We start from the raw sequence: 22,545 nt of genomic DNA on the forward strand, positions 1-22,545 counted from the left end.
GTGTGTGGGGTTGTTTTTTTGTTTTTCTTTCTTGTTTTGTTTTTTGCATTAGCTTTCAAAGACTGCTGTAGCTTTGGAAGACTTGTTAAGGCCTCAACATTAGGTATTCAGAAGTATACATTTGTTCTTCCCCCCCACTCTGTTAAATTCTGTTGGAATTTGTTCCAATAGTACCAGTGGGTTAAGGAACATAATTTTTTTATGTTCTTAAAACAGGGAGATTTCTGGGTCAATAGAATAAAGCTTATGATAAGGTTTTTCTGTGCATTCAGGAACTGGAAGGGTTGATGATCATAGAAGGCACGTGCGACTCTCAGGTGAAAGGACCCACGTGTAGAACAGACACCCAGAACAGACGAGACAGAACGCAGAATCTAACTATTTGGGGAAATAGTGCAAAACTCTATTTGATCAAGCTTTTTTTGTATTGTAAGCAGAAGGGCTTTAACAACATGAAAGTTTTTCATAAGCATGCCTGGCAGGTATGAGAGGTTGAAACTTTATAAATAAAATAAATTCAATTAGGGACTTGGCTGTTGCCAGCCCTATATTGTACACAAAACTTGTGGAAATATGGTGACTGCAGGACAACATTTATAATTAAGTTTATTTAGCCTACTTCCATGTTAATATGTATGTAATAATTATTGTGAACAAGATATAAATGGCATATTCACTAGAAATAAAGAAAAAACAGTGACTTCTAGTGGAGTTGTAGAAGAGTAAAGAAGAAACAGCATAACAATATGTGAAAAAACAGACTTATGCTTCAGACTTAATTTTGACAGAATGATGTCAAGATGCACTGAACTGAACTCATGTGACTAGTTTTTTAATTAAAAACAGACTTCCCCTCCCCGCCAGCCTTGCTTTATTACAGCAAACAAGAAAAGGAAATGAGGACAGCTAAAAGGCTGTATGTACAATTCACTATATAGTATACCAAGTGCTGCTGGTTTTTCCTAATCTTTGAATGCATCATCAGAATTATATAAATGTAACTTCAGACCTTACATTTAAAACTTTGCATAATTAAGAAAGAGAGTAATATAAAACAACCATAATGAGTCTTTTGGTTTCTTGTTGGTGGTGCAGGAAGATGATGGAAAGTAATCTTCAATAAATTAGATTGACTTGTGAAAAGGGGAGTTCAAATAAAGATGGTTATTGACTCTGGCTGAAACTTCCTAACTTAGAATCATATAGAAGTAGCTCTGGAAGGGACCTCCAGAGGCCATCTAGTCCAATCCCTGTCTGAGGCAGGATCATCCCTATCCAAACTTCACTTAGGAATTGTCTACTGCAGTCTTGGGTTGAAGATAAACAAGTTATTTTTTTAGTTTTTACACTAGCACTACTAAAGCACTAATGTAATCAAAGTGTAACTATGATAAATACTTTCACTTGGAGGTTAGACTCTGGGCCAACTACTACAATTAAGATGCATCAACATTTTATGGAACAGTGTAAAATTATCTGTGGCTGCTTTTAGTATTGGTGTGTTTAACTTAATGGAATTAATAAAAGCGGTCTTGTTTATTTGCAGACAGCAATTCATGTTTTTTGTCTTTTTATGTATATAGTCTGTGAACCAGCTGGCAATGGAAACAAGAAAAGTGATGAAAGGGAATCATTCCAGAAAGACTGCTGCATTTGTCAGAGTAGGTGTAAAAATGTAATGGGTTTCTAAACAATCCATTCCCCTTTATACAAATGTTGTCATCTGTCAGCTTATAGTTATGGTTTATAATTTGCCATATTGCTATCAGCCCACTGTTTCTGTATGAACACTGATGTTTGTTTGCCAAAGGCCAATTGCTACCATCCTCTTTCAGACAAAACTCCTATACAGAGTTTTGTGCAAGTACGAACAGCAAGAATTGGTCCTCAATCAAAATCTATTGGTTTTTTTTTTCACTGTCTACATGTTTTCTAAGCATTTCTTCAAGAAAACTTAATTTCCACCCCACAAACTGTCATTGCATACCCAAGCCAGTTATAGAAGGAAAAATAGTTACAGGAAGAGAAACGTTTCTTGTTTTGTAAGTGATATGACTTAAGCAGGTACTTAAATATAAAATGAGTGTGAAGTATACACAAAAGCCACTTAATGCAGGTATGCTTGTGGAAGGGCATCAGATGACATGCGTATCAGGCTCTTTATTTTTTTCCTCCTCTTAAATATCTCACCCTGTAAGTATTGTTGGGAAGGGTTAAATGGGTTCTGCTGACTTGTGAGCCATGGCATCTGAATATTTGGGGAAGTGGGATTGCCTCTGAGAGGATCTGTGATACAAGCTCTTGAAGTACACATTGGGCATGTCTATGCGTTCAAATAATCTGGGAGCAGTTTACTTTAGAGTAAACTCTCCCGGGCACATGTCTACATGTACAAGGATGTGGGAGCAGATTTACTGCTCTTAGCAGCAGACTGCTCCTGCTCCCGGTAGTCCTGCACCAGGTCCCTGCAGCAGCCTGGGTCAGGAGACTGCTGTCTACCAGCAGGGGATAGGACATTGCTCCTTGCCTCCAAGAAATGCCTGCTGTCAGGGTAGGCTCCGCTGCCGGGGCAGGGACAATATCCCCATGTCCCAACAGCAGGGAGCGCTCAGCCCCAGCTCTGACCAAGCCCTGCAGTTGTGGGGGCTAGACTGGAAAATCCTGATTTCCCAGGCCAAGCCCCATGGTTATGAGGCTGGGAGATTCTTCTCCCCCAGCCTAAGCCTTACAATCGCAGGGCCCATGCTGGGAGATTCTTCTTTCCCTGAGCCAGCCCTGCAGTTGCTGGACTGGTTCTCCCTGCGCTGGCCCCACAACTGCAGGGTTCAGGCTCCCTGCTGCTGGGGCAAGGGGACATAGTCACCACCTGGGCTCTGGTGGTGGAGTCTGTCCTGGCAGCCGGCAGCTCCCAGGGGCAGGGAGCAATCTCCTGCCCCCTGCTGCCAAGCTGACCAGGAGCATATTTGCTCCCGGTCAGGGGTCAACACATGTGCTACAGTACAGTAAGTAATAGGGGTGCATAGATAGAGATTTTTTGGGCTGATACTGATGGCCAATTTTTAATGGCCCATCTCGGCCAATACCAATCCAATAGCCTACATGTAGCCAGGCAGCTTGCAGAGCATCATCTGGCTGGTAAGTCTGTTGTGGAGGAAGGGACAAAGCGGGAGGGAAGGGGCATGGGGGTGCAGATCGGGGCCCCAGTGGTGAGGGAGGGAGTAGGGCTGGGGGAGGAACTGCACAGCTGGGGTGGGGCATGTAATGGAGCCACAAGCGTCTTGTCTGGGGGGCATGGGGAAGGGGGGGCAGCCCCTGCTCCAGCCCCTGCCGCTACTTGATCTACGCACAGAGCGAGGGTGGGCTGCCACTGCAGGCTGGAGTGGTGGCAGGATCTTCCTGGCGGTGGCTCTGGGCCAGGGCTTCGCTCAGGGTGGGCGGCAGTGGCACTGGGAGGGGAGGCTGTGGGGGCAGGGATGCAGCTACCTGAAAATTCACTGTAGCCCCCTTGTAGCAGCTCTGCCACTGCTTGCCCTGAGCGCAACCCTGGCCCAACTCTCCCTGCCAGGAAATGCCTGGCACCACCCCTGGCCCCAGCCTGCAGTGGTAGCCCACCCTCGCCCTGCATACAGATCCAGGGCACACCCCCCCCTTGGCCTCCCAGGGCGCACATAGCAGTGGGAGCCACCCCCCCACCCCCCGACACCCCGGACCAGCCGCTCATGGATCAGTCCCGCATTCCTCCCTGACTGTGTAGCTCCTGCCCCTGCCCCTCTCCCGTCCTGACCTCTGGGGCCTCGATCTGTACCCCAACCCAACCCTTCCCTCACAACAGACTTACCTGTCAGACCCAGCTGCTCTCCAGGCTCTCAGGCTGTGCTGCTGGCTGCCTGTGTGCTGTGCTGCAGCTGTGCATGCCACGGGGCTTTTTTTGGCCACATCAGCCCAAAAAAAGCCAACTGCTGATACTGTCAATTTTCCTTATATCGGTGCCAATCCAGTATGGGACTGATGTATCAGTGCACCTCTAGTAAGTAATTTTGAGTAATTTTGCTATTTGCATTTGCAGGTAGCAAATTTACTTGCAATTAGAACAAAATACAGTGCAGTAAGCATCTGCATGTGTAGACGGTGACACCTACTGTGCAGTAATTGGTTCTAATATTGAGTAAAGGATCTCGTGCAGACATGCCCACTAAGCCTTAAAGTTGGTCTGATCTTATTGTTGACGATTTTTGCTTTTTTTGTTTATAATGACAAACATTAGGAGTTGGGTGAGTGAGGAGTTAACCCATTTTATGGGTTTTTGTGATAGGTCACATTTGGGCAGGTGCTCTCAATGCATCTTGAATGTTGTATGTTAATAAAAATGCAGCCCTAATGTAAAAGATGAGTCATGTTTTCAATATATATTTTCTTATGTGTTTAGGCTTGTGTTGCCTTCTGCTTCATTACAATTCCATCTCTGGGTAATATCTTTGCATGTCTTAATCTGTACCTACACTCTGGACAAGTTGCCTTGGCAAATCAGTGCCTTTCACAAGGTAAGCCAGAGATCTTGTGCTGAGTGCACAACTTGCTTATTTGAAAACACAGTATTTTTACCTATGGATAACACTCTATTAGTTTGAAACCATAAATAATATAGATATATTTTACAACAAATATGCCCATCCTATAAACAGTATTATCACAAAAACAATTTACATGGTACTTTCTTTTTCTGAAACATCAGATCTAATATTGATTCTGTAATGTAAAGATGTAGAAAAACTAAGTGTTTAGCCTCCATATCTTGACTCCTATTGTCATAATAACGAGGTAGGGCAACCTCTCTCAAAGTATATTTAAAAAATGCTTTTTGAATATGTTGGTCTAAGGACATAGGCAGACAAGGTTCTTTGAGTGAATCTGATATCTTTCATTAGACCAACTTAAATAGTTGGGAAAAAAAATCTTAAGCAAGCTTTCGCATTTAAAAACCCTTTGTCAGGCTGAGGAAGTTTCTGCAGTTGGTGTGTGCTCTTCCTGTTACTTTTCATTCCATCCGGAAAGAACACACACCAACTCCAGAAACTTCCTCGGCCTGACGAAGGGTTTTTAAACCAGAAAGCTTACTTAAAATGTTTTTCAACTATTTAAGATGGTCTAATAAAAGATATCAGATTCACCCAAAGAACCTTGTCTGTCTTTTGAATATGACTTAATTTGAATAAACACCTGAAGTTATTTGCACATGCACTTTTTAAAATAGTTTATGCTAATGCGGGTGTGTGTATGTGTGTAAAAAAAAATAAATAAATAAAATTGGGGTGGTGTGGGGTATCCCCTTTTCATTTGCAAAACCAAAAAGTGCTTTACATTAATCTTCTTTGGAAAGAGGAAACTTAAATCAGCCAAAATTATTCAAGGGCTTAAGATATTTCTGGCAGGACATTTTGGAAAGAAATAAAACTCAAGATACTTCAGTCAGGTTGGCCTAGTCATTGATTATGGTAGTTCATTTGGTTGGACTACAAGATTGTAGAGGAAGAATAAGCAATGAAGAAATGCTTTGCTCATAAAAATTTTAGATGCGTTTCAGGGAGATCATGACTGGTATTGGAAAATAGGAGGAAACCAAAATAAATGCTCATTTGGTCTGAAATATCATTGAACAAATATCTGAACATGGTGTTCAGTGGCCTTGTTTTGTTAGATGTCTTAAATAAATTGTAAAATAGAAACCCTGACCACTTAGAGGATTTTTTTTAACCACAAGATTTCTGGTAGGAAGTAACTTATACTCTTAAACTGCAATTTTACTGTGTGCTGTTAAATATTTGTGATGGTTGCCCTTAATGATGACTGCATTCTGGGGCTGGTTCAAGTGCTCCCCATGTGTTGCGTATAGTTAGTATAGTGCTTTTGGATTTTTCAGATTTATTTTTACCTATAATAATGTCTTTTACTGTTAAGCACTGTTATTTCCCTATAATTTTTACTGCAGTAATAAAAGCAATAAATTGTATTACTATGAAAATACATTCTTGTGATACTCGTGTGTTTAACCTGCCTTGGTATAAGTTGTTGGACTGGATAACCTCTTTAGATGCCTCCCAGTCCTCTTTCTCTAAGACTATGGGAGGAAAGATCCTTCATGCATATTCATGAAGCTTTAACATTGATGAGCAGCAATTCAAAAAGCCAAACCGTTTGATACAAGCTATATTATCAGTTTTTTAATTGAAAACAGATTTCTCTTTCCTCCTTTCCTTTTAGAGCAAACCCAAACAAATCTTGCATTTAATGACAGTTGAATTAGGGGGACAGGTATCAAATCATTGAAATCATAAGGTTAGAAGGGATCTCAGGGTTATCTGGTCCAACCCCCTGCACCATTGTAGGAATGCTAGGGAAATTGCCTTTTTCCTAATGATGAGATCTATTCGACTTTGATCTAGTCTCCCGGCAGTAGCAGCATTAATAAGTAAAACTGCATTGGGGAAACATTACAGAGCAAGCAAGCCTTTGCTTGCATAGAGAAAGATTAGATGCTGCATTCCATCTTTAATTTTGGTGTTTTCCATGTGAAAGTAATGGGAATGCAACTCTTCCTTTACTTGGATCTTGTCATCTTTTCAGTTTACAGTGTTGTCAGAGCTCTGCATTTGCTAGTAGGTTCCAGCTGCCCAAACAAGCTGACCTAGGAAGCTGATTAGGGTTTTTTGTACAAGACCACTGATAAATGTTCTTTGTTTTGAACACAATGTTGGACATATAGTAGGCAGAGCAGTTGGATTGAGAGCAAAGCTGGCTCTTGTCCAAGTATATTGGAAAAATAAGCATTGCAAAGTCAATTGTGCAGTTGATATTTATGCAGCTTGTTTGTATGTAGACAAACTGTGCACAGACCTCAGACTGCAGCGATTTTTTCCTCGTGTGATTTTTCTGGTGTGTTTGTATGTTGCTAAGTAGTGGGACTTTTCCTAGAAATAAGGTCAGTTGGTATATCCCAGGGGCGGGCAATTATTTTGGGTGGAGGGCTGCTTACTGAGTTTAGGCAAGCCATCAAGGTCCGCATTACAGGCAGCCAAGGGCAGATAAATATAAATTTTATAAATTTCTTAGGGGCCCCGCGGGCTGGATAGAATGGCCTAGAGGGCCACATGCAGCCCGCAGGCCACATTTTGCCCACCCCTGATATATCCTGTCTCTAGGACTATACCCTATGCTTTCAGGGGCTGGTTTAGTGATCTGATAGCTTTTTCTACATGGCTGTCGTCCTGCTCTCCCCTGCCCCCTTATCTTTATGGTCAGTCTTCTTCCTCAAGGACTTTGGCTTAGGCAGTTTCCCAGATTTTTGAAAACGAGAATCTCCAAATTATTTTTATTTTGCATGCATATATGAAAACACAGAACTATCAGTGCCGAGTATTGAAAGTGTGGCGCCAGAATGAGTAGCCTGTTTTGTTCATACTGACAGTATATGGTATGTTACTATAGTAACTTTATAAAAAGCAAATAAGTTCTTTAAAGAGTCTTGCTGTGGGCATACACAGTTATGCCAGTTCTGTGACTTCTTGAAAAATTGGTCAACAAGCATGTGTGATGATGGGGCTAATGCTACATGTATAACTGACAAAGTGCATAGTTTCATCCTGTTCGTCTTGTAGAACCACACAGTTTACATTGAAAATCACATTTCTAGGTTACTTCGGTAGGAACTAGAGTGGGTCCTTATTCTGCGTCTAAAGAATGTGCATCTTAAATGTATATATGAATACTGATTAATGCATTCAAGTTGATCCACTCCTTCACTCAAAGCCACGTTGATCATGGCTCACCAAAAGAACTGACCCTGCATCCAATGCTGTGTGTGATAGTAAGAAACACATAGTCCTTCCCAGGGCCAGGAAGTGAAATATTGCTGCATGGCATAGCTTGAGCTGGTTTAGTTTTGCATTGTCCAATAGTCTTGCAATTTCAGCTGCCTTTTTAAATATTCCATGCACAGTTCTAAAAGATTAGGCTTTTTCTTAAAGCCGTTACGTGGAATTTGGCTGTTTGGCACTAGGAGTTAATTGTACAATAACATCAGTAGTTACCAGATTGAGTCTGTCAGTCACTGTATGATTTCTATAAACTTTCAATTTATGCCATTTTAGAAGGGAGTACAAATTACCATCCTCATCTGTATGTTGATAATATCTTTCAATACATCTGGCAATATTTTGCTCTTGAAAGCGACAGACAATTCATGTTTTGGGGAGGGAGAAAGTATAGCTACACTGAAGCAAACTCCTTGGGTAGATGCATTGGTGTACAAAGTGGCTTGCATCAGTGCAGCGAGGTATGACAGCTGTACCACTTCTTTACACCTGTGGGTCCCATCTTGGAGTGGGGTCAGCTACTGATGTAGCTATACGAGTAGACAAGCCCCAGTGCAGACAAGCTTTGAGGTTCCTGTTGCTTGTAGCTGGAAGAGCACACCCCAGCTGCAGATGCTTCCTCAGCCTGATGAAGGGTATTTATACCTGAAAGCTTACTGAGAAGAATTTTTCCAACTATTTGAGTTGGTCTAATAAAAGATTGACTTTTATTAGTAGATGTTAAGGATTGTAAATCCAAAAAAAAGATGACAAAGCCGATAGGGAAATACAGTTTGCCCGGGCGAGGGACTAACAATAGAAGGATGGGGGTGAGGTTGGGAGCGCAACTAGGTTACATGCGATACAGAGTTAGCCAACTAAGCCCGGGGTTAAGGGGAGAGGGGAGTGGGGAAGGGGAGGGGGGGGGGTTTCGCGATGCTGAGAGAAAAAGAGGATAGAAACACACATACCCGTGACAATGGTCCGCAATGGTGGAAGAAGTGGTCCGAGGAAAAAGTGATTTCTTTTTCCAGCAACAGGTTCTTTGGGTATTACATTTACCCAAAGAACCTGTTGCTTGTAGAGCATTTCTGTCAGTCAAAATAATGGCAACATTGCATTCAGAAGGAGCTGTTCATGGAGGATTGGATCAAAATGAGTGTGGCTTGAGACAACTCTTCAGTGACAGCATCCACATTTTGCCCAGCCAGGGTTCATTGTCTGCTGGGCCTTGAAGCCCCCTGATGTGATGGCATATTGCTAACAAAGGCAACTATGGTTTCTATTATTGTATCCCATCATCTACATCTGATCAATTTAGGTTATGGACGTGTAGGATACTTCAGACTCTTGGTATATTCCTATTCGGCTGTGATGGTTATGTTTGAAAAACTCTTTTTCTAGAGGTAGTCTACCTTTCTTTGGATTAATATTTCTATTGCTTATGCTTTTCCAAGATAATGCTGTTGTCTTACAGTCCAATTTTAAAGCCATTTTTTAGAATCCAATTCAGTAAACCCCTGTGGTGGTTTAGATTCTCGTTCAGAAGTTTTTGACTATTGGATTCAAAGTAGCAAGAAAACCAAGTGGCGAAAGTTACCAAATGCTTTAAAGGGTAGGATGAAAAGCTGCCTGACTGCTGTTTAAGCAGTAACATGTTTTGAAATGTGGTTAGTAGCACAGTTGGTGGAAAGTAATTACTGTTATGCAGAGGTAGTGTTGCAGCGTTCTGGCTGCAGACTGCACAGGGAGGTGTAAAAAAGCAATGCAGTCTGTAGGTAAGTACGCCTTATAATTCACTATTACGGCATCTGCTGATATAGGCAGCTGCAGTCATTGGGCTGGATTGGTGCACAGCCCACTAATTCTCTGCTTAGAAACGTCTGCCTCCCCAGCCAACCGTATAGAGGAGCTTCTGGGCTCCACTGGTATCTGGTTATTCCTTCTTTCTGATAATTCCAGCAGTAGTTTCTCTTGGCTTTTTCCCCTCTGAGCTTCCCCTAATTCCTTTACCTCTTGCTTTCCTTCTTGTTCTTGCACCAAGATGTAGAGCCATCCTAGAAAGGTATGTAGCAAAGCAGCAAAACTTTGAAAAAAACCTCAATTTTTTTTGCGATTTTGTAGTTGGTCTAATAAAAGGCATCATCTCTGAACCAAGAATTCTAGAGTTTTGCATTGTCTCAGATCAACACGGCTATCAAATACACCCCTTTTATCAATATCAGCATATAGTGTTAGCCTCAGATGCTTCCTGAGGCTCCCACATTGAGGCCTTTAGCTTGTTGGAATCGTGATGAGGACGTATGAAAGTGATGTGAAAGTATGCAGAAAGGGCCAGGTGTGGGCAGTTGCTCTCCACAGCTCACAGGGGTTTGAAGTAAAAAAAAACAAAACCAAAAAAAACCTGGTGCTTCACATGGCTCCAAAACTGCACAGCAGCAGGGGCGACGCGTAGGGGGTGCACGTGCACCCCCTGAACGTGGTGGCGCACCCTGTGCAAAAAAGAGTCGCTGACAAGGTTGGCGGTGCCTGCGAGGAGTCACCATGCGCCATCCCACCGCGGACACCTCTGGTAGTGTTTGCGGACGGTCCACAATTGCCACTGGGCGCTGCTGCCACTACCAGCGCTACCTGTGGGTCGTTACCAACCCCTGGTCAGTGTCATTGTCCTGTCATCCGTCCCTTCCCCCTCCTCCTCCCCCCCCAACAGTGCTGGCACCGTATGCGGGAGCTCCCAGCTTACTGCTGCCATGCTCCCGCCACTGCCAGTGCATCTGTGCTGCCACTGGGGGCACATGCCATTCATGCACAGCAGTCTGTCTGTATGGCAGGAGGATCTTCCCAGTCTTCCAGGCACTTACCCGCACATTTACCTTACCTCCTGAGAAGGAAGCAGTCCTTAATTAAGCTCTCCACAGAAGATAAGGTCTTATGGATAGTATGTATTTGTGGAGAGCTCCTGATCTTCACCTTTGTAAGGAAAATGCTGATTTGGAGGGTAAATCTGTACTCCAGTTGTTCAGCTGAATCACCGAGCACTGCTCCAGAGAGGCGTGCTGCCACAATTGAATAATAAATGCTTATCAGCCTTGCTTCCTGTGGGCAGCATTTTGAACTAAACTCAGATTAAATGCATGCTCTATTATGTCATTCCTCTGGGTTTAAAACTATGGGTAATATTTTAATTGCACATTTTTCCTCCTGTGGAAACAGTTCTCTAGTTTACTGAAAAATGGATAGCATGATTCTTAATCCTAAATCTCGTAGCATTCCTTAAGTGAGAGACAATGAAATCAGCTTTAGACCATACAGGAATGAGTAACATATTTATTTTTAAAGTCAAGTCCTTGTCTAGCTTCAGGAATAAATATGATAAGTGAATTAATCCAGCTAATTCAAGATTAAATTTTACTAATTCCAGTAAAGTACAGATACAAGCTGAAATGGATGAAATTGAAGATATCTTCAACACAAACAGGTTTTACTGTTTTGTGGCAAATATATAAGTTAAAGAGTTGAAAAGTCCCCATTGCTGTGGTGAGTTTACAGTGTGTGGTCTTCTGCTATATAACTCCAGATGGACTATTGTTTCCCTAGTGAAATGCAAAGTTTTCAAGTTCACATACAGACTATAGAGCGCCCTAGATTGTTAACTGTTTTGTTCTTAGAGAACATTGCTTTTGCATAACTCTCTCTCCAGCTGTGCCAAACTTCACTCACTTGCAATAAATATACCACTATGTAATGTATTAATAACTAATCTTCTTAAAAAAAGACTGCATGGTGTAGTTTCCCCAGAAATATTAAAATAAATGTTGTCATTTAATTACAGCAGAGGCCATTATAAATGAGATGATACGTAGTGTCTGCAACTCACACACAGAAAAGCTGAAGCATAGAGGTTTAGGGGGCATGGGCATACAAGGGAGTGGATGTTAGATTTGAGGATTAGAATTTAGGGCTGTTTGGTTTGCAGGCCTGTGATGACTATGCTAGATGATGTCTCTGCTCTCATTTCAAATAGTGTCCCCCAATATTTTGGAGGGGATCTGAACAAAGAGTGTCAGTGATGAGCTAGATTTAAACCATAATTTCCTTTACTTGAGAGAAATTACTCTCTTGATGGATTCTCCAGGACTGAACATTTGTTCTAGTCATCAGGCTTTCCCCTGTACCTTTACTCACTGTAGCCAGTGGCTTTTCACTAACTCTTGGAAATGCCCGTTTTGTGCCCTTATAGGACTGTTTGAGCATTCTACTGTATTTTACAATTTAGAAAGTACACAAAACCTAGATAGCAAGACTGAATATAAAAATTAGTATTGATTAATTATAAAAGTTATTATTTATAAAGTTATACAAGTTATTATTATTACTGGTTATTTATATAGTTTAAAGATAAACCTTGCAGTTCAGTACTGATTTATATTTTTGCCAGAAGTTGCAATATCTTCCTTTTTGATCTTAACATCTTTCTTCCATTTATACTGTGTAAGCCTTTTGTTTTAGGGTGTTGGAGTCCTTTTTAGCAAACCAGATTATTTATCCAATTCCTGATCAGGCTCCATCCACATAATTGTATCTCTGTTTATATTTAATTCCCACTGTATGTGTTCCAGTTCACCAAATATCATTTATTCTTTCTTTTTTCTTACTCTGCCTTGTCCTTTCAGTGGGTTCCTGGTAATTCCTGGACATAAACCACCTACAGTTTGCATGAGTTCAGTTTCTGCTTTCAGAATTGCTGTTCTTGGGGTAGAAAACCAGAGTGTGCAGACATTCAAACTTTCTGTTGCAGCAAAAATGGCTGATCTAGAGGAAAATAACCCAGGAACAATCAGGTTTAAATAAGTCCCAGGAAAGCATCTCCCAGGGGAGTGAATGTCTACATACTTTTCCCTGGCTTTACTCCTCCAGGAGTGGACCTGGGGGAAAAGGCTCCCATGTCTTTGGAGATCAAGATCATCAGTGTGGAGAAGGTGTGGGGGAGGCAGCTGCTACCTCCTGCCCCCCTGGGATATACTGGGAGGGGAGGGGAGGAACAGTCCTGGCTGCTCCCTGCCTGGTTCTTGCACCTGAGTTTCTGGTATGAGAAGCAGGCTATTAGCTTTGCCACATGGCTCTTTCTGCTCCTCTCCTAGGTACCAGGAGCTGAGTGCAGGGAGTGCGGCCCCTGGCTCCCTTACCACTCAGCTGAGTGGCGGAGTCAGTGATTGACAAGCTGGAGGGGCAGAAGCTTGGGTTTAAGGAAAACCTCTGCATACCTGTCTCCTCTGGCTTCCCCTTGCCCCCCATCCTCCATCCCAGGTGATCTTGAGCACAGCGAGGCAAAATAGGTTGCTATGTGACAGCAGCAAGGCTTGGGGACCTTACTGCCTTGGCAAAATTTCCCTGCCTTACCCTGCAGTGCTCTGGGTTAGCTGCTGTGCCCCTGCCACAAGGCTGTGGGAGTCTTGCTGCAGTGATTTGAGTATTCCCCCCTCCTCCCCCTCCCACAAACTCCTCTGGGCCAACCTGGAGGAATGCAAGGAGTGGGGCTATTCTGTGGGGAAGAACTGGGAAGGTTCCCACCGTGGAAGACTACCCCCCCCCCCCCCCCCCCACCACCCAATGGTGGGGGGGGGGGGGGCCCCCAATCAGCTGATTGGTGGGAGGGGGAGGGCATGCTCTTGGAGCCCGGACCTTCCCTGGTTGTCTGTGGCAGCTGCTGCTTTCAGCTGCATTTGACAGCCTGCCTCCTTCCCAGGGAGGGGAGAGAGCAGGCTGTCAATTAACAGGCTCCCCTAAAGGTTGGGATGGCCCTGGGAGAAGCCCTCTTGTACCCCCTGGCTGGTGAGCTTGCCTGTGAAGCTCTCCAGCCACGGGGCTGGAGGAACAATCCAGATCCTGGGCTGTTTTTATGCTGGAAGAAATTTCTTTCAGTAGAAACAAACGTCTGTATGCAGCCTATATATAACCTAGCAAATTAAGGTTGAGATTTGTTTAACAGTAACTCCAGCTTTAAATATGCTACAAGCATGTAATTTTCAGGGATACTGCAATACCCTGGCTGTGATGAAAGATATAATCTTCCTAATACTTGGGATATATGATAATCAAATGTACTATGTTTAAAAAAAGTCACCATTTAATTTTTGCATTAGAGCATGCGTTGGTGAAGCTGGAGAACATATTGCTTTTTCATATTAATTGAAGGTGGAAATAAAAACCTAATGGAGTATTGGATAGTGTGTTATAGTACTGTAGGACAAATGAAGGTGGCATTTAGTACAGGAAACTACTGATTTCCCTGCCTGTATTATTTTGAGTAGATAGGGCATGTTTTGATCCAACTTTAACTAAACACAATTTTTGTTTGTCTTTAATCTATAACCAGATAGGTAAGCCTCACATTCTCTGTCACTCTTCAGAATTATGTTCTAGGAGGTTAATTATTTTCTTATTCTGAGTGACCTCATTTATCAGACAGTTTTTGCTCAGCCTAAGATTTTATATCCCAGCAGTTTAATTGCCTATTACAGATGCAGTACAAGAAATCCAATTGCAACTTGGATAGGGACTGATGTTGCCAAAAATTACGCATCCTTATATATTACAGGATTTTTTTACTGTCATTCAGACAGTGTTTATAAGAATACATCCACAAAAGAATTTCCCTTTCTTTTTGTAGCACAATATTATCTAAAATACTGTCTTGAAGCAGGCCAATATCTTTCTGAGCCTGAAGGTCACCATGTATGCTCAGGGGAAAGGATTTATAGGACTGTGGTCAACCAGAACGAAGGAGATGCTATGGAAGGAAAAATTTTGTGAAGCATGAAGTATGTTGTATTCGGTGCAATGCACAAGATATTAACAGCAGTCTAGGAAGTCTTTATCATGATGATTTGTTGCAGTGAGCACTCTGCTATGTCCTTTTATTGAGCCCTACTGTAGCTTACTTAAGCAGCATAACTAAGCATCTGGGCAGTGTCAGAAATTGCTTCAAACAGAACAGATCACTGCATATTTTTATGTATAGGGGTTGAAGCAAATAGGTCAGTTTTTTTGCTTATCGTGGAGTAGAGCTGTATGGAAATCAGTTTCTTTTCTCATTCTGTTTTCCTTCAAACCTAGTGTAGAGCAAAAGTGCAGGTGTATTCTTTCACTTGTATCTTAATCGTATGGATAATAAGGTGCTTTATAAATTAGCATGAGAGTATATGAGCTGGTTTATTTGTTATTTATTGCCATATTATGTAGCTTTATAATTATGATAATTTATATCTAATGATCCTATTGATGCAACATTTATCAGCATATTTCACCAAACTGAAGTACACAATGATTTCTTATGACTTTAAGACTGGTACTTTAGCTACCTCTCTACAAAAGAATAATAGTAATATTGTTTTGACGACAAATGATTTTTCTGAAGATTTTTGTTTCTGTATTAACTGGAATATCATGCATCTCAAATGATTAGTTTAAATTGCCCGTTCTTAAAATGTTCTGCACAGTGATCCTCCCCCACCTCCATAAAACATTTGCCCAGGATACAAATAAACAATATTCCAGCGAACGAACCATTTTATCATTAATGTAGGTGACCAGTTAAAGGGACTAGCTGGTATTCAAGAGTGTCTTCTCATTTGACATTGTGCTGGGAACAGATAGATGATGGAAGGGCTCATTGCAGTCAGTAGAAGGGAAACTGAGGAAACTGGTGCTTTGTCCCCTTTTTCATGTGCTGCCTTTGTCTCCCTAAAAGACTGAGAAAATAGCCCAAAATGAATATATACAGTAGAACCCTGATTATTGGTTGGTTGTTTAGTTTTTGTATCTGATTCATTTGCACCCTGATTAATGCGCATCAGGTTGCTGAATTAAGGATGAGTTGCTCAGCTGACCTTTATTTTCAAGGTCAGGGCCTCTCCACTCATCTGGAGCTCATCAATGGCCTGACACAGCTAATCAGAGAAGCAGCACATACCTCTAAATATGTTGGGACAGTAGCAAGCAAAACATTATCAGTATTTTTAAACACAGCCAGGCATCCAAATTGTTCCCCCTTCAGCTCTTAAGAAATAAGATATGAAAGGTAGGAAGCCAACTCCAAGTACTGTCTAAGTTGCTTGGTTTGGTCCTTCCATTGCAGTCATCTGGTTTTGGAAAAACTATGCTACCATTTTTTGCTGAACTAAAAAAATGGCTTTGATTAAAATACAAAAAAGAGCTGGACAAAATGGGAATAAAACATCATGCTGTCCTTCTGAGCAGTATCTATTTGGGAATGGAGATGAGCTTCCTGCTCTTAAAGTAGACTTGAATAAAATATTAAGCATCGTCAAAAGTTTAAATAGAAAATTAAACTAGGAGATATTGTTTGCTATGGTCATTTTATGGGGAGAGTAAATAAAACTAAGCTGACTTGGTCCAGAAGGTTTTGATTTTGTTTGTAGAACGTAGTAGTGTACTGCACAGCTCTTTTCTGCACTGATTGAAGTAATTCTAGAAGGCAGGAAGATTTTGCATGTGGAACGAGATACTTTTGGTATGCAGAATATTTTTTTCTGTCATAAAATTTAATTTGTCATGTCACATGTTCCGACTACGTCATAACATGGGATGTGCGCGTGTTTTACTTCTGAGACAACTGTAGAAGGGATAACAATTTATCTGTGTGTCCTAGAATGAACACCTGCTGCCGCTTTCCATCTTGTAATAATGCTGAGAGAGCACTCGTTTCCCTTTAGGCTGATCTTGTACACAAATTTTATCTTTGAAATAAATAAAAACACAGCCCAGTTAGTAATAACTATAGAAGTAATAAATATGGAAGCTAAAATGATCTGAGCAACAAAAAGTTCAGAAGGTCACAAGTTCTGAAAAAGAAATGAGTCATAAGAACTACAGTTTTTCCAAAGCAAATGTTTTGTCGGTATTCCTTGTATGCTTAGTGTAGATATCATGTGGTTCTATACTTAGCAAATTTGCTTAGAGCCTCGTGTGTCAAAATTAATTTTTCCAGAGAGAGTTTATCTTCTGGAAATGACAATACCTGCCATCAGTAACATCTCTGGGCCTTGGAAATCTCTCTCCAACATAGTTGCCTTTGCCCTCCCTTACAAGGAATCAAAAGATCTGGATTATCTGTTTGTCTTTCTGGCTTTATACAAGAATTAAGGGGTTTTGGGGGGTGTTTTTTGTTTTGTTTTGGGGTTTTTTGGTGATATCTTTTCTTTTTTTTAAATCAGATCTACTATAGAATGCAAGAGGTTTATATACAATTGGCCCATTAAAAGATACCACCCAAAAAACCTTTGCTTCTCCCTGTTTCCTGGACACAACAGTGCTCCAACCCTGCTACAGGATGGACTTGCACAAGTTACTTATGTCCTTTATGCCTCAGTTTCAGCACTTGGGGATTCCCTTCCATTTTGAGAAGCACACAGAGGTCCTTGGATTGACTTCAGCAGTACTGAAATGTGCCAAAGTGCTCTGCTAAACTGGGGCAGTAGAGGCATTGTAAAATCATTGCTGTAATGGCCCCAAAGCCATTATTACAAAAGAAACATGGGAGGTAGGAAGGTCATCCCTTCTGTCCTGGATACATAGAAATCCTAGTACTTTTTGTTTAGGTTTACAGAGCAGTTCATTCCTACCTCTGCTGCACTGTACCATTAAGGGATCCATCTTTAAACTCATGAAAACAGACAAAAGAGTCTAAGAATCCTTACCCTTTGATTCTTCAGAGGAGCTGTCATATCTTGGCAACAGACAGTACCTTGCAGTTTGATACTGTTTTAGATTTTGTAAGTCTGGCTTCTTCACTGACCTCTAGATTTTTCATTGTCCTTTGTAATGGGTCTCATGAAATCTAAAGTTAGAAAAAAACTTCATATTAGAGTATTCAGTCCACTAATTCTGGCTAGAACAGTATTGACTAAATGATATTTAAAAATATTCTTAAGCTTCATACTTTATACAGCTGTATTTGAAATGGAGTGTGTTTTACTTTAAAACAGTTTTCTGCTAAGCTATCTGAAGTAGAAATTAAAAGCAGCCCGGTGACTAAAGACATTTGTTTTTTGGTTCCTGTTTACGGGAGTGCTCTTGAAGCTTTATGCATAATACAAATGAACAGTTCATTATAATGGGGTTCTAAATGACTTTTGGATCACAGGCAGGATTATGAAGCCAGCTGCTGTGGTTATAATACTTTGTCAATTATTTTATTTTATTGTATTTTGTAGCTGATGCTTTTTTCAAAGCTGCAGTGAGCCTTGTTCCTGAAGTGCCAAAGATGATCAATATAGATGGAAAGATGAGGCCCTCTGAAACATTTCTCCTGGAATTCCTTTGTAATTTCTTTTCCACTTTGTTAATTGTTCCGGTAAGTAGCTTAGTGGAAAATGTAACACAAAGCAGTTAATTCCTTAGGATCAAGGAGGCTATTTTTCTTGGTTTATCGACCAGACCTGGTTTTAATATTTCCTATATGTTTTGTTATAAATTCCATGCCCTGTTTATCAGTTGATAAAAACATTCCCTTAATACTATATCGAGGCACATGCATAGTTGTTGAAGTGCAGTGTTACATGTTTCTTGAGCACAGTCCAATTAACTAAAACATCACCTCCACAATTTCAGAACAGCATACCAGTTTCCTTCAAAGGTAAAAACCTATGAACAGCCTCTGTCAAACCATTAGTGAATTCAAGTCAGATTTTATTGCAAAAAAACCCAACAACCCCAAGACGTTTAAATCTGTTAGCATGAATATCCCAGGTGATTTTAATTGTCATGGTGTATCATGGGGGAGAAGGTTTCTGAGAGCAGATCCAACCAGTGGGCTTCTATATCAGCAGTGATATCATGACATGTATGTGGAAGCAAATGGTGAGTGGACTCTTTAAAGCGCAGCTAAAATATACATTCTCTGAAGCTAATGGTGCTAAGCAGGTGGACACAGTAGTCTACTGCTTTCCATTTGGCTCTGCAATATAGAGGAGGAGGGAAACAGAACGTGGTGGTCATGCAATTGCTGATATGTTGTATACCAACTCTACATGAGCGCTTTTCAGCATGGAAACAACTCGGAAGAAGAATGGACCCTCTTAAAAGCCATTGCTTTCATAATGATTTATTTTAACGTTAAAAGGTTGTTTGTTCCTCTTTAGCTTTGGTGTCTGCCCAGTGTAGGTGTTCTTTCCAAAACACATCATTACATGAGTAATATACTTGTTTTTGTAGTTTACTGAAATAATGAAAGAGGGGGGGAAATCTAACTAGTGTGTGTAATTTTGGAAGTTCAGCTATTAAGAAGTTGACAGCTAACTTCTTGTTTAATTCCCCCTTTGATTACGAAGCAAGAGATCTCAAAATTTGTCTGCTAAGGCTGCCTATACTGTGATTATTATAGATCAAATAGACATTATAATTTTCTCTTAATGTGTTTTTAAAGGGGCTTGCTAAGACGCACATATAAAACCAAAACAACTGGTTGACGGCTTTATTTGTATTGTGTTTTCTTCTGCCACAGAGCTGTTATCACTTTTAAGAAAAACAAAAATCCTCTCTGATTGTCTGCCTCTCACTTGTTCTCTAGGACCATCCAGAACAGGGTGTGTTGTTTCTTGTTCGAGGACTACTAAATGTGATCCAGGATTATACTTGGGAGGAGAATTGTGATGACAAAATCCGGATTTATACTAATGTTTTGCATCTGCTCTCCGCAATGACTCAAGAGACTTATATCTACCATGTAGACAAAGGTAAACTATAAGGGTTAGTTGGAGTTCAGTACTCTATAATGTTCTGTTGTGGCATTATATCGGTGATTTGCCAGTGCTGACATTAATTAAAATTGAAGAATTATCCATGTGCAATGGATTATTTTCCTGCACAGTTCTATGTAGTATGGTGTAGAATGATCTTAAGAATTATTGTCCAGCAGGTATCCAGTCCATGATTAAAATAATACTTTATGAAGTATTATTGACCTGCACTGAACATGTGAAAATCCTGGAATTACAACCTACCTTTCTTCAATGGATTTTATCAAATGTTTGGTTCAGAGTCCTTTGTATATTTGTTTGAAATAGTATCTTATTGCAACTCAGTGGTCAACATATGGCATGCTCCCCTCTGTGCTTGATCCCTAGGGGATGCAAGTCTGTTAGCCAGACTTTCCAGCTGAGCTGTGTCTAGCTCTGGTTGTAGAGACTTGCCTTGGTTTACTGTCACCAAAGAGAGCAGCTGTTAGATAAGTACAGGGGTGATTGAGCTTCTTTTTTTAACAGATATTGTCACTGTCTTCCTTCTCCTTCCCAACTCCAAAAGATTGAGGTGAGGATAATAATAAATAATGCAGTCCATGCTGCTGATGGATTCCTTAACTGTAGAGTTTGTGCTTCCTGAAAAGCATGTAACCCTCATAGGTTTTGTCAGAGACTAATATAACCTGCCTCTGTTCATTACGGCATGTGGATTCCAAATAATGTTTACAAAAGCTTTTATTGGTTAGATTTTGCTTTTTTTTAAAAAAAACAAACAAACAAACCAAAAGACTTAAATAACAGCTCAAACCAACTCTGGAGCCTTTCTGAAGTAGAAACTGAGCACACAGAACTGACCGCTCTCAGGAAAAATGCATGCCATTATGGAGGCAGGGGTGTCAAATTTATCCAGATCTGGCATGAGGAGTCAAACGACAGGGCTCTTCATGGACCAGATGTGGACCCACCTACGGAAGCAGGGCAAGTGGTAGCAGCATTAACTACCATGAGTACCTGAGCTGCTGTGTTGACTCAGGGAGCCACAGGGGTTAAAATGCAGCCATGTTTGACACCCCTGCTTTCAAGGGTCCTTTCAACAGAGATCACTTTAATGAACAAAGATGTTTTTGGTTTGCTAAAATAAAGGGGTGTTTTTCCATGTGCTCGGGGTTGCCGCTTTAATTAGAGTGGCTTTCAGAGACGCTTTAATTAAACCCCCTGGAGTGTCTCGTGTATCAGCGTCCCCGTGCTTCAAAATGGCATTGCGACGCTTTATCTGAAGCTTGTTCTGAGCTTTAGATAAAGTGCCCCTGCTGCCATTTTGAAGCAAGACGACACTGATGCATGAGACACAGAGACTGACTTGAGCACAGTAATTACCACACTTCATCAGACTTGATTAATTGATTGTAATTACAGTGCGTTGGAGCAGCCTCCAAGCTTGTATACAAGCACCTAAGGAGAATATCTCTAGCATGGTTTTTCTAACTGTTAGAAGTGCTGGACGGGGCTTTCCTTATCTTCTCATCTTTGGCATGAAATGCCTCAAGGTGTTCCCCTCTGCTTAGCTTTTCTACTTTTCCTACTATGGGGACACCTCCCAGCTGGCTTCAGTCTTGGACATCACTTGTATGTGCGTGTCATTCAACTCTGTCTCCAAGGACTTCCACTCAGATCTGCCTCATCTCCCATCTGTTCATGCATCTTTGTTCTTTGGGCTACATCACTCCCTAACACTAGGACTCCAAAAACTGCCTTTATAGACATAAAAGTCAACTTTAGCATATTTTTAACCCTGCTAGTACTTCTATAAACTTGCTGTGGCAGAGATTACTAAGATTACCAAAATAGGCTTGAACATGAACAACTTTTTTTATAGCTAACTCTGCAGCTGAAGAATTTTAGTCCTATCTCCAGCTTGAGCATTCCTTGCCAGCTGACTTGAGCATTCCTTGCCACCATGAGTGCTTCCTCTGAAGACTGTCCACACTTTCAAAATTATTGGCTTGTGACCAAAGATGAAAATGCTGTCTTTTCCAATATGCCACCTACTGTTTGACCCTCCTTTTCCCTGCTCCTAAAATATCATCTGCATCTCCCTTAAACTTCCTATTCTCTTTCTATTGAGCTGACTTTTTGGTTATTTGCTATGGATATGAGCTTGGGAATTTGTAAACTTTATTTTTTGAGGATCATGTTTGGTTGTTCAGCTCTTTTTCCTTGGTCTTTTAAGAAGTTTTAAACTCATTAAAATATTACACGTAGTTAACCCTGATCTGTCCTGTGGTAATTAAGGGGAAAGGAAGAAAGCATGCTCATCTTTTGAAGATCAAAGAACATGCTGTAAGACCAGCAATCCTTTTTTTTATTTAAAAAGTAATGTTTTAGATAGGTCAGTCAGCCTAAATGATTAGGCAGTCCAACTAGTTGGTGCAGTTCCCAATAGAAATAAATAGAATTTTCCAGCAGAATCACTATCAGAACTTTTAGAATCTATGAAAATAATTCACATCTAGATGTGTAAAGGGTTTTATTTATTCTTTTGATTGAACTGTCAATGTGGTATATATTACTTAATATCTCTAAATCTCAGAATGTAAAGCTCATTCCTGATCTAAAATTCCAGAATGCAGAAACACAGAAGATTATGTACTTTGAAAGCTGGTGTCATTTTAGAGAAGATGCATTGTAACCTACACGTATAAGACCCTGGCTTAAGCTCTGGTATCTTCTGTTTTAAAACTTCAGCTGTATCTTGAAATTTCATAATGGAAACCTCGGTGTATTTTTGTTACAGCAAATGTTAACAGATGCGGTTTCAGTCTTTTATTGACAGGTTGCATGTATCAAGTAGTTGCCTATTAGTGCTAAACAAAATGGTTTCCTTGCAAAAAAAACTAGTCTCATTTCCTAAATGGAAAAATAATTAACTTTTAACT

General features: G+C 40.8%; 2 protein-coding genes across 5 annotated transcripts in view; one reads left to right on the plus strand and one right to left on the minus strand.

Moving 5' to 3' along the window:
* The window catches only part of VPS35L (VPS35 endosomal protein sorting factor like), a 106,451-nt gene that overhangs the window by 69,204 nt on the left and 14,702 nt on the right, over nt 1-22,545 (plus strand). For 2 of the 3 annotated variants that reach the window (XM_006026091.3, XM_025207028.1), the window contains 4 exons: nt 1,584-1,661; nt 4,427-4,541; nt 18,083-18,222; nt 19,438-19,603. In XM_006026091.3, coding sequence (XP_006026153.1) covers nt 1,584-1,661; nt 4,427-4,541; nt 18,083-18,222; nt 19,438-19,603 — 499 coding nt within the window. The remainder of the gene's footprint in view (nt 1-1,583; nt 1,662-4,426; nt 4,542-18,082; nt 18,223-19,437; nt 19,604-22,545) is intronic. The other variant, XM_025207027.1, reaches the window with a different exon arrangement.
* Nucleotides 15,005-22,545, minus strand: part of KNOP1 (lysine rich nucleolar protein 1) — a 40,818-nt gene continuing 33,277 nt past the window's right edge. The window contains exons 6-7 of one of the 2 annotated variants that reach the window (XR_003094641.1): nt 17,567-17,706; nt 15,005-15,598 (exon numbers count right to left, since the gene is read on the minus strand). The gene's annotated coding sequence lies outside the window, so the exon portion shown is untranslated. The remainder of the gene's footprint in view (nt 15,599-17,566; nt 17,707-22,545) is intronic. The other variant, XR_003094642.1, reaches the window with a different exon arrangement.

This window comes from Alligator sinensis, unplaced genomic scaffold, assembly GCF_000455745.1.
Source record: "Alligator sinensis unplaced genomic scaffold, ASM45574v1 scaffold330_1, whole genome shotgun sequence".
Taxonomy (NCBI): domain Eukaryota; kingdom Metazoa; phylum Chordata; order Crocodylia; family Alligatoridae; genus Alligator; species Alligator sinensis.